At 70.2% G+C, this 15,803-nt stretch overlaps 1 protein-coding gene across 1 annotated transcript; it reads left to right on the plus strand.

Moving 5' to 3' along the window:
- The first annotated feature begins 6,485 nt into the window (after positions 1 to 6,485).
- KLHL30 (kelch like family member 30) lies at positions 6,486 to 15,803 on the plus strand. The gene is made up of 7 exons (XM_012755734.3): positions 6,486 to 7,435; positions 8,553 to 8,685; positions 10,423 to 10,509; positions 11,016 to 11,171; positions 12,219 to 12,407; positions 13,210 to 13,355; positions 14,492 to 15,803. The coding sequence occupies exons 1-7, from the start codon at positions 6,662 to 6,664 to the stop codon at positions 14,741 to 14,743; spliced, it is 1,737 nt and encodes a 578-aa protein (XP_012611188.2). The 5' UTR covers positions 6,486 to 6,661; the 3' UTR covers positions 14,744 to 15,803.

The raw sequence follows: 15,803 nt of genomic DNA on the forward strand, positions 1-15,803 counted from the left end.
GGCAGAAGCCACGGGTGTCACACGGCTGTAACAGACGCTGTGGCTCCATCTCTGTCACCCTCCCCGTCGCTCACAGCCGGGGCAGACTTACAGCCTTACCCAGGGCCCCACGGCGGCCCGGCCCAGGCCACCCTCCGGGCGACCGCACCTGGGGCGACCGCTCGCGCAGCCCCGGGGACATCCTGAGGAGGAACCGCCCCTCACACGCGCCCCACCGCGCGAAACCGCGAGGTCGTGGACGTGGGTGTTCTAGACAGTAGACGCGGGGCGATTTGTTACGCGGCGATAGGTACAGTAGACAAGTGCAGACAGAAGCGTGAGGAACAGGGGCTCACGGCTCAGACGCGAGGCAGAATCGCAGAGCAGCGGGCCATCCGACGCAGCGTCCCAACCCGAGGGGTGGCTCAGGCGAGCACAGCGAGGCCAGCTCTGCGTGCACAACGCTGCCCAGAGGACGCTGCGGCGGCAGGTCCCCGGGAGGGGTGTCGGTGACGGAGCGGGCAGCCTGGGCAAGCTCTTCCAAAAGGAAAGAGGATGGCCTTACGGGCCCCCGTGCCCCAAGTAACTCCCAGCTGCAGTAAGAGCTGCTGTGTGCAGGGGAGGACACGGGGCCCCAGGGAGGATGGAGAGTTTCAGGGGAGGACACGGGGCCCCAGGAAGGATGCAGAGTCCCAGGGGAGGACGAGGGGCCCCAGGGAGGATGCAGAGTCCCAGGGGAGGACGGGGGCCCCAGGGAGGACGCGGAGCCCCAGGGGAGGACACGGGGCCCCAGGAAGGATGCAGAGTCCCAGGGGAGGACACGGGGCCCCAGGAAGGATGCAGAGTCCCAGGGGAGGACGAGGGGCCCCAGGGAGGATGCAGAGTCCCAGGGGAGGACACGGGGCCCCAGGGAGGATGGAGAGTTTCAGGGGAGGACGGGGGACCCCAGGAAAGATGCAGAGTCCCAGGGGAGGACGAGGGGCCCCAGGGAGGATGCAGAGTCCCATGGGAGGACGGGGGACCCCAGGAAAGATGCAGAGTCCCAGGGGAGGACGGGGGGCCCCAGGAAGGATGCAGAGTCCCAGGGGAGGATGGGGGGCCCCAGGGAGGATGGAGAGTCCCAGGGGAGGACAGGGGGCCCCAGGGAGGATGGAGAGTCCCAGGGGAGGACGCGGGGCCCCAGGGAGGACGGAGGGCTTCAGGGGAGGATGGGGGTCCCAGGGGAGGAAGGGGGACCCCAGGGGAGGACGGGGGACCCCAAGGGAGGACGCGGGGCCCCAGGGGAGGACAGGGGACCCCAGGGGAGGACGCGGGGCCCCAGAGGAGGACGGGGGACCCCAGGGGAGGACGCGGGGCCCCAGGGGAGGACAGGGGGTCCCAGGGGAGGACGCGGGGTCCCAGGGGAGGATGCGGGCCCCAGGGGAGGACGGGGGACCCCAGGGGAGGACGCGGGACCCCAGGGGAGGACGCGGGGCCCCAGGGGAGGACGGGGAACCCCAGGGGAGGACGGGGGATCCCAGGGGGGGACGGGGGACCCCAGGGGAGGACGGGGGTCCCAGGGGAGGAAGGGGGACCCCAGGGGAGGACGGGGGACCCCAGGGGAGGACGCGGGGCCCCAGGGGAGGACGGGGGACCCCAGGGGAGGACGCGGGGCCCCAGGGGAGGACGGGGGACCCCAGGGGAGGACGCGGGGCCCCAGGGGAGGACGGGGGACCCCAGGGGAGGACGCGGGCCCCAGGGGAGGACAGGGGACCCCAGGGGAGGACACGGGGCCCCAGGGGAGGACAGGGGGTCCCAGGGGAGGACAGGGGGTCCCAGGGGAGGACGCGGGGCCCCAGGGGAGGATGCGGGCCCCAGGGGAGGACGGGGGACCCCAGGGGAGGACGCGGGGCCCCAGGGGAGGACGGGGGACCCCAGGGGAGGATGGGGGACCCCAGGGGAGGATGGGGGACCCCAGGGGAGGACGCGGGGCCCCAGGGGAGGACGCGGGGCCCCAGGGGAGGACAGGGGGTCCCAGGGGAGGACAGGGGGTCCCAGGGGAGGACGCGGGCCCCAGGGGAGGACGGGAAGCCCCAGGGAGGACACGGGGCCCCAGGGGAGGACAGGGCCCCAGGGAGGACGGGGAGCCCCAGGGAGGACGGGGAGCCCCAGGGGAGGACAGGGGGTCCCAGGGGAGGACAAGGGGTCCCAGGGGAGGACGCAGGCCCCAGGGGAGGACGGGGGACCCCAGGGGAGGACGGGGGACCCCAGAGGAGGACGAGGGGCTCCAGGGGAGGACGGGAAGCCCCAGGGAGGACACGGGGCCCCAAGGGAGGACAGGGCCCCAGGGAGGACGGGGAGCCCCAGGGAGGACGGGGAGCCCCAGGGGAGGATGCAGGGCCCCAGGGAGGACGCGGGGCCCCAGGGGAGGACGGGAAGCCCCAGGGAGGACGAGGAGCCCCAGGGAGGACGGAGAGCCCCAGGGGAGGACAGGGGGTCCCAGGGGAGGACGCGGGGCCCCAGGGAGGACAGGGCCCCAGGGAGGACGGGGAGCCCCAGGGAGGACGGGGAGCCCCAGGGGAGGATGCGGGGCCCCAGGGAGGACGCGGGGCCCCAGGGAGGACGCGGGGCCCAAGGGAGGACAGGGCCCCAGGGAGGACGGGGAGCCCCAGGGAGGACGGGGAGCCCCAGGGGAGGATGCGGGGCCCCAGGGAGGACGCGGGGCCCCAGGGAGGACACGGGGCCCCAGGGAGGACAGGGCCCCAGGGAGGACGCGGGCAGTCTGACGGGGCAGGTCCTGTGCCGGGACCAGCGGCAGGGGCGGTCACACCTCGGGTGGTGGGAGGTGCGCTCACTCAGCAAGCCGGAGTCCCTCTGGCTCGTGCGCTGAGTCTGAAAGATGCTCGCACACTTTAAATGGGAGGCTTCGCGCTCAGAGTCTCCTCTGGGAAATGATCACAGACGTGACGCCGTGGTCGTCACCCCAGGCCCGATGGGAAACGGCCCGAATGCCCGTCAGCAGAGTGCCTGGACACCACTTCCCACCCGTGCGGGGAGGCAGTCCCTGCCGGGACAAGATGCGCAGCCACGCTGTGAACACCAGTCACGGCGGAAGTGCCGGTGCCCGAGTGACAGAAGAGGACACACACCCACGGACGCAGTGGCCCCACTGCTGCGGCTCGTCCACGGCGGGAAGGGCTGCCCGTGTGTTCACGGCAGCTGTCTTTCACTGGTGGGGTTTCCCGCTTTGTATTTTTCTGTTTTCCAAAGCGCACACGTGTTATTTTCACCATCTTAAAAAGAAACACGCAGCGTATTTTTAAAAGCTGCGCCGCTCGGCAGCAATCTGTTGGCGCGGATCTGTTGCAAGCCCCCGGTGTTGAGTTTCCCAAACTGACCTGTCATCCGAGGTGCTGGGTCTCTGATCCTCATGGCGCCTGCTGTGAGGCCACCACGCCCGGCAGGCGGTGCCGCGCCCAGGCAGAGCCAGCGCCCTGTGACAGCAGCTGGGCACCAGCGTCCCTGTCCTCATTCCCTCCAGCCTGAGCGGGGGCGCGGGAACCCGGCACGTTCTGCCTGCAAACGGGGCACAGAGGGCAACTCAGCACTGCTGTGCCCGCCCCACGGCAGTCCTGGACACGGTGAGAGCTGGGGACATCCGTGAGGGACCCCGCCCCACGGGAGGCTGATGCCCAAGGCCAGGGGGCAAGTCCTGGACCACGTGGGAGGAGCAGGGGTGGGGCCGGGCCAGGGGGGCAAGGGGGAAGGAAGGGTGGACTCGGGGCACCTGGATGGACGCCGACCGCGAAGCACCTTGCAGACCTGCAACGCGCTCAGCAGCCATTGCAGCCGCTGTGTGCCGACCCTCCCCCCGTAGACCGCAGGCGTCGGGGAGCAGGGACCGTGGCTCCCAGCCCACAGGGCTTTCCCCGGCAGGAGCAGGGCCAGCAGCTCTGCTCACCAGGCAGGTCCCGTGTGTCCCGGGCCCTGGACGCCAGGACACCTCAACTCCCTGGAGAAATTACCCAGCCCTGCCAGGAGTGAGGTTCTGTCCCCTGGGGGCCACCTGGGCCCTGGGGTCTGAGAGGCTGTCGAGCCCATCCCTGGTGGGCACTGAGAGGCCGCTGCAGACTCAACACTCCCAACTGTCCCCGACCCGGCACACAGTCCTGTTAGGGTGGCCTGAGGTAAAGGAAGGAGAGGCCACAGGTAGAGGCCCCGCAGGCCGGGGGCTGAGGGCTGCTCTCCTGTGCACCCCAGGGCCCAGCTCAACCCGCCTGACCCCAGCCAGGGCCTGTGGCTCCAGAGCCCAGCCCAGACCCGGACGTGAGGGCTTCCCCCGCGACCAACAGGAGCCGAGCACAGAGCAGGAGGCCTGGGGCCACAGCCGCTGTATTTTTAGATGACCTCGTTTCTCAGCCCTCCGGGGAAGCTCTGAGGCCAAGGCCACAGTGGGGCTCAGGAAGGGGCCCGGGAATCTCCTGGCCCTGCCCTGGCTTGGGGGCTCCTGAGCTTGGCTGCTCACATCTCTGGGCACCCCCTCTGGCCACCAAAGTCTTCCCTACGGTCACCATGGACCCTGAGCCTTGAAAGGCTTTGCTGACCAACCTGCATCTGTTCGCAATTCCCACTTGACAGAGGGACTAGAGGCCACACAGGTACCAAGACCAACAGTGAGAGTGTCACCTGCCGGGGTCCAGGCCCCGAGCCTCCGAGGCCTGTGGGTCCCCGCTCAGGCTCCACTGCCCCATCTTGCAGATGAGGAAGCAGAGGGGGGGCAGCTGCACCCCGACCCAAGCTCAGCCCAACGCCATGGGGAGGATTGAAGCGAGTCCCAGCCCCTGAGCCTTCCTAGGGTCTGTCCTGGGCCATCGGGTGGGGCCGTCTGCAGACTGGCACCTCCTCCCGCCCCACAGCCCATCCCTCACCGCCTGATGCACACAGAGGCTAAAAATACCCTCTTGTCCCCACGTGGCCACCAGCCGAGCCCCGCCCAGCAGGCCTCCAGTCCCCTCAAGCGGCGGGCAGCCCTGCTCTCAGCCGTGCACTCAGCGGTGGTCCGGGGCGGCTGAGAGGTAGGGCGGGGGTCTGGAGTGGGTGCGGCTGGAGGGAGGTGGGGCTGGGCGGCGCAGCAGAGAGCTCGGGAGACCCCCACCCGCAGCGGCCAGCCAGGCTCCTGGGGCTCAGCGGAGGTGGCTCCCTCCGTGTCCGGGCCGGGGAGGCTGGGCGCCCCTCGGACTGCAGCCAGGGCCACAGCAGCCGGTCGGCAGCCAGAGCCAGGCCTCGGGCGCTCGCTTCCTCGCTCCCGGCCTGGGCGGGCCCTGGGGTGAGGCTTTAGGACCCTCTGGACCCCACCCCCCGCCCCTTGCTGGGACTGCAGGGCGGCAGGTGGCAGGGGGCACCCCTGGGACCCCTCAGGACGGTGCCTGCGCCTGCCGGCCGGGTCGCCACCACGGGGCAGCTGGCCAAGGGCGCACAACAATGGCCGGAATGCGAGGCCCGTGGCAGTGGCCCAGGGACGGCCCCCTCGCCACGCAGGCTCTGCGAGTCGGCCGGGGTGCTGGGGCGTTGGGAGGCTGTCCAGGGAGGCCCTACCGGGCTCCTCGGGCGGGAGGGAGACGGCCCCCCACCTGCACCTGCGTCCGGCTGCTCAGCCAGGTCTGCAGCTCCCCGGCCTCCCCCAAGCTCTGTGCCTTTCACCCCGCTGACTTCTCGGGCGTCCGTCCGTTGCCCACGCGGCCCCGCGCGGCGCCCCCTGGTGGAGAACCGCCTCCCTGCTCCGCAGCCCTGGCGGCCGGAGTGGCTCGGACTACCAGCGCCTTTGTGCAGGCCTTACCTTGCTGTGGCTCGGTGGTCTTCCCGAGAAAAACCAGAAGTACGCGAATAGACACGCGCATATTCACGTAATCCCAGAGGCGGGTTTGCTGATTCGGACGACACGGACGCCGAGACGCGAAATCAGCCTCCAGAAGGCCTCCTTCCGCTGTCCGTGTTCAGCACCTACACCAGCCAGGCGTGACGCGGGCCCCGAGCCTGGGCCCCGAGCCTGGCTCCGAGTCCAGCCCAGCTCCACCACTTCCCAGCCCATGTCCGATTTTGGGCACGTGACACATGAGCCCGCTGTGCCTCAGTTTCCCCAACTGTAAAGGGGGCATTGGTTGCACCCACCTGCCGGGACCGTTGTGAGGCTACGTGATTAACCCAGACCCAGGCTTGGCGCGGCCCGGCGCGTGGGGCGCCGTGGGAGTAAGAGCTGCCGTGCGGAGGGCGGCGCCTGGAGCCAGGCCCGGCAGACAGACAGCACTGGCGGGCGGGAAGCCGCCCGAACGCTCCCAACGTCCCCCAGCAGTGTTGGATCCAGGACAGAGGCCGCCTCTTGGGCTCTGTTGCCGCCCCGTCCTGCCCTAATTGCCGGGCTGTGGGTGGGTCTCGGCCCCCGCGGGAAGCACACCGGCACCTCCGCGCCGGGCTCCAGGGAGACGGTGGGGAAGGGAATCGCGCTGTCGGTGCTCAGCCGCGCCTGCGCCGGGAAGGGGAGGGCCAACCGGCAGGTGGTGGGACGGCTCCGGCTCGGTCCTGCCTGGGCGGCTGAGCCCCTGCCCCTCACCCAGCCCGCTCTCTTCTCTCCCCAGGCGCTCGGGTGGCTCCAGGCACTTGTCCCGTGAGCGGGTGGGGGGCCAGGCGCCCTCGAGGCACGGGCACCATGGTGCGCCACGTGGACGACCTGGACTTCCACCTGCCCTCGCACGCCCAGGACATGCTGGACGGCCTGCAGAGGCTGCGCTCGCAGCGCAAGCTGGCCGACGTCACGCTGCTGGTGGGCGGCCGGGAGCTGCCCTGCCACCGCGGCCTCCTGGCCCTGAGCAGCCCCTACTTCCACGCCATGTTCACGGGCAGCTTTGCCGAGAGCTTCTCCGCGCGCGTGGAGCTGCGGGACGTGGAGCCGGCCGTGGTGGGGCAGCTGGTGGACTTCGTGTACACGGGCCGGCTGACCGTCACCCAGAGCAACGTGGAGGCACTGACGCGCACGGCCGCGCGCCTCCACTTCCCCGCCGTGCAGAAGGTCTGCGGCCGTTACCTGCAGCAGCAGCTGGACGCCGCCAACTGCCTGGGCATCTGCGAGTTCGGGGAGCAGCAGGGCCTGCCGGGCGTGGCTGCCAAGGCCTGGGCCTTCCTGCGGGGGAACTTCGAGGCCGTGGCACGTGAGGACGAGTTCCTGCAGCTGCCCCGAGACCGGCTGGCCACCTGTCTGGCCAGCGACCTGCTGCAGGTGCAGCCGGAGCAGAGCCGGCTCGAGGCCCTGCTGCGCTGGGTGCGCCATGACCCGCCGGCCCGGGCCACCCACCTGCCCGAGCTGCTGGGCCTGGTGCGCCTGGACGCCGTGCCCGGGCCCTGCGTGCAGGAGCTGCTGGCCACAGAGCCGCTGATCCAGGAGTCGCAGGCCTGCCGGGCGGCCCTGGCCCAGAGCCACGGTGCGGTGAGTGAGGGGCCGGGGGCTCCCATCCCTGGGGAGCAGGCGGAAGGGCCCACAGACCCCGCCTGCCTTGGGAGGGAGGGTAAGGGCGGGAGTCCCAAGGTCCCCTAACCTTGTGACGCTCCCGGTGAGGGTGTCGCCATTCACCCCACGAGTGCAGAGCGCCCTGTGTGTGCCACACCTGGGTGTGAGGGGAGGGGAACCCAGAACTGGTAAGATCCGAACCCTGTCCTGGAAAAGCCCGCAGCCCCGCGAGGACAAACGAGAAACAGACCTAAGGCCGTGTGGAGGGGCCGGGCTGGGCGGCACCTGCGCAGGTGCTGGGGGCATCCTCGGAGGGGCGGGCAGTGGGGGAGGACTCTCTGGAGGAGGCAGCATCTGAGCTGGGCCCAGAGGAGGGGTAGGAGCTCGGGGGAAGCAAGGAGGCACAGACAGGCATGGCAGCCCGCCGCCACCTGCCCCTGAGGAAGCCATGTAGGCATTTGGGGTGCACGTCCTGCTGTGCAGCTGGCAGGCCTGGCGGGCAGGCGGGTCGTGGGGAGCGACAGGCCCGGTGTTGCGAAGACAAGGAGCTGTCGCGATGGCCGGCTGCCGGCACCTGCTCGGAGGCCTCGCTCCAGGGGCTCCTTTGGAGCCAGGTCTGGGGACGAAGACGTGACTCAGGGTGGGGGTGGAGTGCGGGGTGGGCAGAATCCAGGCCTCGCCCCGGCAGTCACGACGGGCCCGGCCTCCCGCGGGCGCTGGCGGGGGTCATCTTGTAATTGAGAGGCCCGGGCATCCCATAGGAGGGGCCAGGGTGGCGGCGGGGACCCCAGGGTCCTGGGACGCTGGGCAGTGGCGACTCACTGACCATCCCACGTGCAGCATTCCCGTGTTCCCGCCAGGCCAGGCCGTCCTGGCTCGGCTGCTGCAGGGGGGCCAGGGGCAGGGGGGGCTTTTTGGGGCGCTGGTGGCCAGCCACCAAGCAGTGCGCAGGCACAGGTGTACGCACACACCTGCACGCGCTCACACATGCTGCAGCCCTGCCAGCCCACTCGTGGGCACCAGCACAGAGGGACGCTCGTGGGACTCGGGCGCAGGGAGCCCCGCCCGGCTGCCCTGACCCCGCCCGGGCCCGCAGGTGCGGCCAGCCCTCCCGCAGAAGCTGGAGGAGGTCCTGGTGGTGGTGGGCGGGCGGGCGCTGGAGGAGGACGAGGGGGGCGAGGAGCCCAGCGCCCGCCCCGGGAACTTCGCCTTCTACAACACCAAGGCCAGTGAGTACCCTGCCCGCGCCCAGTACCCTGAGCCGCTGCGCCTGTCGCAGGCGGCTCGAGTGAGGGAGCGCGGGGGAGCGGCCCAGGTCCCCTGTCCATCCGGGATTGGCGGGGCTCGCTGGGGGGCTGCAGAGAGGCGTGGGGGCCACTGCGGCGGGCGGGGACCGTGCTGGGGACACTGCAGTCCCCTCTCCCCCACTGAGGTCTTTCCAGGTCCCAGGCTGCTGTAGGGCGCTGCTGCCCAGACTACACCGCCCTGCACACGTGAAGGGGAACCAAGGCCTGCAGGGGAGGGTGGGGGGCAGAGGGGGCGCGGCAGCCCCGGGGGAGAGCTCAGGTTGCGGGTCAGGACAAACGGGGTTCCTGTTCCAGCCCTTGAGCAGTCACTTCCCCTCTCAGAGGCTCAGTTTCCTCATCTGTGCAAGGGGCTCAGGCCCCTCCTCGCAAGGCCGTGCCGTGAGGAGGCCCTCCCATCGCGGAGGCCGTGGCCGCCGAGGGACGGAGGGAGGAGCGGGGCCTCCGGGAGGGCCGCCTACTTCAGGAAGGGTCAGCTGGCGCCCTGGGGCACCGGCAGGCCGCCAGCCGTCTCCATGGCGTCAGCGGCTGGCGGGCTCCAGAAAGCCGGGCCGGCTGTCCCAGTCAGGGGCTGACGTCAGGAAGGAGCAGCTGTCCCTCAGACCTGGCTGGGGGGGGCGCAGGGTGGGGGACTCTGGCAGGAAGGGGTTGCCAGGCTGTGGGCGGTCCCCACCCCGGGGTGACAGAGCCATGAGTCAGGGGACACTGAGTCCCTGACCACAGTGCCAGGCGCTGCTCCCAGGGAGGCCCGGCACTCCACATGTCCCCAAAACTGTGGCAAACTGTCCTCCCAGGGGACACCCCCAAGTCCTGGGTCTCTCCCTCAAACACCCCAAATGTGTCCACGTCTAGGACTTTTTAACATTTATTGTCTCGTTTTGACTTTTCCAAAGCATTTTCTCATGCCTTGCCTCAGTTTACCCCACGTAGCTCCATGAGGCAGGTGTGACCCCGCCCCTCACGAGAGCAGGGACACTAACCCTAACAGCCGCCCCCGAGGAGCAGGGACTGTGTGCCAGACACGTGTTACCTCGGGAAGTCCCCACACCTGCCCAGAATTACCCCCATTGCACAGATGAGGAAACTGAGGCTGGGGCTTGTCCAAGGCCACACAGCTGGTGCACAAGAGCCCGGATGTGGACCCCTCGGTGCCTGCCACAAGGCCTGTGTCTGATCCCCACGCCTGCCTGGCTGCCACGGGCAGCTCAGGATGAACGAGTGAATGAATGCATGAGGAATGAGTGAAGGAGTGATGTTTGTGTTATAGCCCACTAGTGACACCTGCAGACCAGGCCACTTAACCTGTGCCCCGTCTGATGGGGGGGCCAGACCCAGGGGCTGAAGGTCCATTTGGGGTCAGGGGCCAACTGCAAGGTCAGGTGAGACCCCAGCCCCCAAGGCACCCTGGGTACAGGTCCGGGTGCCAGGCTCTGAGGGGTGGTGTGGGCGGTGGGGCCCACAGGGGGACCAAGCCCCCAGGGCCTGCTCGGGCCCCGCCCACCAGGTATCCCCCCACCTCTGCAGCCCCCGGGCCCTGCCCCCGCCTTTCCGCCAGCGAGGGGGCCGTTCTGCACCAAGTGCGCGGAGGAGGCACCCGGGGAGGCCAGGCGGGCGGGCCCCAGCAGGGAGCCGGGCCCCTGACCCCTCTGCCTCTCCTGCCAGAGAAATGGATGGCGCTCCCGGACTTCCCCGACTACCACAAGTGGGGCTTCTCCCTGGCGGCCCTGAACAACGACATCTACGTCACAGGTGGGCAGGGCGGGCCCTTCCCGAGACGCCGTGCCCGCAGGCACCCGGCCCAGTGCAGCCCAAGCGCGGCCAGTCCCCACTCGGCGGGATCCCTGACGCCTTGGTCAAGGCTCTTCCAGACCTTTCCATGCAGGCGACGAGGAAATGTAAAAGCCACGGGTCCACGTGTGCTGGAAGCCGTTCCGTGGCCACTGCCCGGCGTGGACCCAGGGCCCCCAGAGGGACTGTGCTGGGGGTCGCTCTGCGCTTCTGTGTCCGAGATTTGGCTGGGGGAGAGCTTCCCTGATGGGGGTCTGAAACCGCCGACCTTGTCCCCCTTGTTTGTGGGGGAGGGGACCTGCCCAAGGTCACACAGCCAGACTGTGCCACCCACAGGGGTCCCACCCTGGCTCACGGGTTCGTGCTCACTGCCGGGCATGGGAGGGAGGGGCCCGGCGCTGGCACCCGGCCCACCGGCCTGGAGACCGAGCGTGCCGGCGCCGCGCGGACACGGCCTCTTCTGGCAGGCGGCTCCCGCGGCACCAAGACGGACACCTGGTCGACCACCCAGGCCTGGTGCTTCCCGCTGAAGGAGGCCGCCTGGAGGCCCGTGGCGCCCATGCTGAAGGCGCGCACCAACCACGCCAGCGCCGCGCTCAACGGGGAGATCTATGCCATTGGCGGTGAGAGGCCCTCCCCACGCCTACCGGTGGGGGGGCACGGGGGGAGGGGCCACAGGGGCGTGGCTCTGGAGCTCCCCGTCTGGGGAGGGTGAGCAAGCCCCCAGGGCTCCCGGCCGGGCGGCATCAGGACCCACAGCCTGGGCGTCCTCCAGGCCAGCTCTCCTGATGCACCCTGGGGACAGAGACACAGGAGGAGCCCTGGTGGGAGCTGTGGGGGCGGGGACCCTGTCCCAGCACCCGGGCTCAGCCCTGCGCTCCGGCTCACCGCCGGCTGCTGTGACGAGGGGCCCACGGTCGCCCCTTTGCTGCTGCTGTGTCCCTGCCACCCCCAGCCTGAGCGTGGGGCTGCCCTGTCCCCTGGCACCCCAGAACCGCAGCAAGGAGTCGCCCAGGGACCTCACCGATGAGAGCAATATTGAAAATGAGATGCATGTGGCCCCAAAGCTCTGTCACTGACAGATGGCCCAGAGGCCGCTCCTCATGCCCAGCAGTCCCTGAGGCCCTGTCCTCTCAGTGGCTGCCCTGTCCCCCACCAGAGAGCAGAAAGCACACGCAGTTCCCGGCCCAGGCCATTCTGAGGTCCCCAGGTTGTCACAGAGGCCAAGGCCGGGGGCCCGGAGAGCAGGGTGTCACCTCCCTCCCCGTGACGGCCCCGTCACTATCCCATCCAGACTCTTTCGGGGACTGCCTACAGCTCCAGGGGCTGACATCGTGCCACCCGCCCCTCCCAGGACTGACACCCCCATTCCAGTTCAAAACTCGCGGGAGGGGACCCCAGCCTGTGAGGGGCCTGGGCCGCACCTTCCCGATGCCAGGCCCGTCTCTCCCTCCGCAGTGGGCGTCCCGGGTCCACGCGCCCATCCCCCACCTCTGCTTGGCGGTGGTCCTGGGCAGGTTCCCTTGCCCCCTAGACCTCAGTGTCCCTGTCTGTGAAATGGGGACGACTCCCGAGGCCGTGCCCCCCTGCGCTTGCCCGGGGTCCCTGCTGCCTTGCGAAGCCCTGGACCCCGAGTTTCCAGGAACCCCCCCCATCCCCGCCCCGCGCAGGCACCACTCTGGACGTGGTGGAGGTCGAGAGCTACGACCCCTGCACGGACAGCTGGACGCCGGTCAGCCCCGCCCTCAAGTACGTGAGCAACTTCTCGGCGGCGGGCTGCCGGGGCCGGCTCTACCTGGTGGGCTCCAGCGCCTGCAAGTACAACGCCCTGGCCCTGCAGTGCTACAGCCCGGTCGTAGGTGAGCCGGCCACCTCGAGGGGGGCAGGGGGCAAAGGACAGGTGAGCACGGGCCCCGCAAAGGCTACGGTCCAGCCTAGCGGCAGGCTGCCCATCCGCCCCGCCCGGCCCCTGTGCCACAGCCTGGGGGCCCGCTGGGGTGCAGTCGCCCAGGGGCCCAGTGACCAGGAGGCCCAGGGCCCGGCTGCTTCGTCCACCGGAGTGGCCTCGTGGGCCAGGAGCAGTGGCCTCGACCGCCAAGGCCGGTGGCTGAGCTCGGCCTCTGGACTCCGTGCCTCTCCGCGCTCAGCGGCCCCAGCCCTGGTCCCCGACCTGTTCCACACCCTGGCCGGCGGAGACGCTGGCAGGGCCCGTTCTACAGTGGGGCTTGGGGACCCCACGAGAGACTGACCAGGCCTGGGGTCTGCGTGGGGCCCAAGGGGCCCCCTGGTTGTCAGACCTGGGGTGGGGGTGGGGAGGGAGGAGGCCCAGACGCTCCAGACTGTCCCCTTGGGGAGTGGGGGGGCGACCAGGCCAAAACCCCCTTCAGAGGGCGAGATTCCCGAGGGACCCCGCCCCTCCGCAGGCCCCTCCCTGTGGTGCAGCCGTGGGGGAGGGGCTGTCCCTCCTCCCCCAGAAGCAGAGAGAGGCCAGGAGGGGGCTGGGGGGCGGGGGGGGGGGGCACTCAGCCCCAGCCCCGAGGGCTCACTCCCATTTTACAGACCAGTTCACTGAGGCTCAGAGGGGCACCTGGGTGCCCTGGGTCCCTCAACGGGCGAGCACACCCTGGGGCCCCTGGTGAAGGTGGGCCCGTGTCCCCCCAGACGCGTGGAGCGTGATCGCCTCGCCCTTCCTGCCCAAGTACCTGTCCTCGCCGCGCTGCGCCGCGCTGCACGGGGCGCTCTACCTCATCGGCGACAACACCAAGAAGGTCTACGTGTACGACCCCGGGGCCAACCTGTGGCAGAAGGTGGGCCCCTCCCCCGCCTCCCAGCGCCCCGGGGCCCGCAGGGCAGAGAGCAGGCGGGAACACCCAGAGCCCACAGGGCCCGCAGGGCCCGCAGGGAAGGCCGCCCTGGCCTTCTCCCCAGAACACGGGTGACGCAGTGCCCTGGCCCGCCCCCTGAGAGTGGCGGAGATGATGGCGGTGGGAGGAGGAGGCCCACGGGCCGCTGGGCACCACCCGTGCCCTGTCCCCTGCACACCCATCCTCTGTCCTTCCCAGGGAGCAAATCCAGGCTCAGCAGGTGCTTCAGGGCTCGAGGAGGAGGCCACCGTCCTCCGGCCCGGGGCGGGCACACGGGGGTCCTGAGCCGGCGAGGCAGGGGCAGCCAGCGTCTGGGCTCCCGCTGCCCCAGCCCGTGCCCCTCCCGGGAGGGAGACGGGGCCCGGCTCCCAGCCGGGTGCCCGGGGCCTGCACCTGCCTCGAGATCCGCAGTCCCCGGAGCTGAGAGGTGGCACCCTTCCTGCAGCACCCTGGCAGGCTGTGCCGGCCGACCGGGTGGCAGCAGGGCCCACAGCTGTCCCCTGGCGTCAGCACTCAGCTGAGCCGAGGCCCCATTACCGCGGCGAGACAGGTGCAGCGTGGCCCCGCCAGGCCAGCTCCTCGGGGGCCCTCCCAGCTGGGCCACAGCCCGGCCCTTACTGTCTTCCCCTGGAGGCCATGCAGGCCCCCATCCCCCCAGGCTCTTCCCAAAGTCCCCAGGTCTCTCTCCAGCCCTGGAAACCTGCTGGCCCTGACCCCGCAGCCCCTCTCCAGGGCCCTTCCAAGGCCATGGGCCGGGCGAGGGTGGGCTTGGCCCCCGGTGTCTGTCGGGCCGAGCCGCACCTGTCTCCCCCAAGAGCTGCCATGACGCTGGGAGGCGGCTCCAGGTCAGGCCTCGGGCCCCTCTCGCTCGGGGGCTGAAACAGCATCGCTGGGACGGGCTGGAGAGGGGCCGTGGGAGGAAGCCGCGGGCCAGGGTGAGCTCCGCGGTCAGTGCGCTGGTGTCCCAGGTAGCACAGGGCCGGGCGTTGGCCGTCCTCTCTGCCTGTCCCCCCCACCAAGGGCGCCCCCCACCCCTGCCTTCTGGCCACCCCGTGGCACTGACCGCTGGCCGTCCACAGGTGCAGTCCCTGCACAGCCTGCATGAGAACGGCGCGCTGGTGCCTCTGGGGGACGCGCTGTACGTGACTGGCGGCCGCTGGCAGGGCATGGACGGCGACTACCACGTGGAGATGGAGGCCTACGACGCCGTGCGGGACACCTGGACGCGCCACGGCGCCCTGCCTCGCCTCTGGCTCTACCACGGCGCTTCCGCCGTCTTCCTGGACGTCTCCAAGTGGACCCAGCCCTTCCACCCCGCCCAGGAGCACTAAGCCGGGCGCTCCCGGGGGACGGGTCCCGTGGCAGCTCCCCGTCACCCCCTGGAACGGCCAACTTTTCTTCTGCCTGTCCGTTCACACGGAGCTGCCGTCCCCTCCAGGGCTCAGGCCGGGCTCGGGCCACCGGGTGGGCAGTTGGCACAGCCCAGGCACATGGCCTTGGTCTCTGGAGCTGTCAGACCGAGCTCTGAGCTGAGCAGCCACGAGGCCGGGGCGCTGGGCACCTGCATAATGGGGACTAGAAGCTCTGCCGCACTCGGGCTGCCAGGACCGCAGAGAAAGGCACCGAGGACCTGGGACAGCGGGGCAGCAGCTGGAGCTCTCCCAGCCTCAGCTGCTCCTGCCTCTGGGCCTGGCCGGAGGCTTCCGGAGCAGTGGCACACATGCAGGTTGACCCCGGAGTGGCCCAGGAAGCTGTGGAGACGGAAGGGCCCTGGGGCAGGGTCAGCACCGGGCCACCTCAGTGCCACCGCAGCGGCAGCCTCTGCTCCAGGGCTGGCTGGTGGGCTCCGGGCGCTGTCTCTCTCACCGTGACGAGGACCCACCTTTGAAACCAAGGACCGTCTGTGGGTGCTGAGTGCCGTGTCTCTGTTGCCACAGGGCCACCAGTCAGGAGTCGGGTCCAGCCCAGCGCCAGCCCGGCACCGACCCTCGGAGGCCGTGGGCAGCTCCCGTCCCCCTGCGGATCCGGGCTCCTCTCCGGGGCCACCCTCCCCGGGCGTCCCTGGGCTCTGAGGACAGGTGTCCCCGGTCCCTCCCGCTTCTGTAGCCCTGACCCGCTTTGCGCCCAGACCTGCCTTCTCAGAACCCTTCCTGTGGGACAGTCGAGTGACTCCCAGGGCCCAGGGAGGGGCCCCGAAGGAGCCAGGGCCCACCCTGCGGGTTGGGGAAGCAAGGTGAGGGTTCCTGGGATCTTCGACTGTTTCCACATGGAAATCTCCCAGAATGTTTTCTGGACAGTTATCGAAGGAGGCCAAAGGGCTGTTTAAAAATGAAGACTTGATATAAACCATTTTTGCAAAAATATTTTAAAATAAATAAAAATAAAAACAAA

Source organism: Microcebus murinus, chromosome 8, assembly GCF_040939455.1.
Source record: "Microcebus murinus isolate Inina chromosome 8, M.murinus_Inina_mat1.0, whole genome shotgun sequence".
Taxonomy (NCBI): domain Eukaryota; kingdom Metazoa; phylum Chordata; class Mammalia; order Primates; family Cheirogaleidae; genus Microcebus; species Microcebus murinus.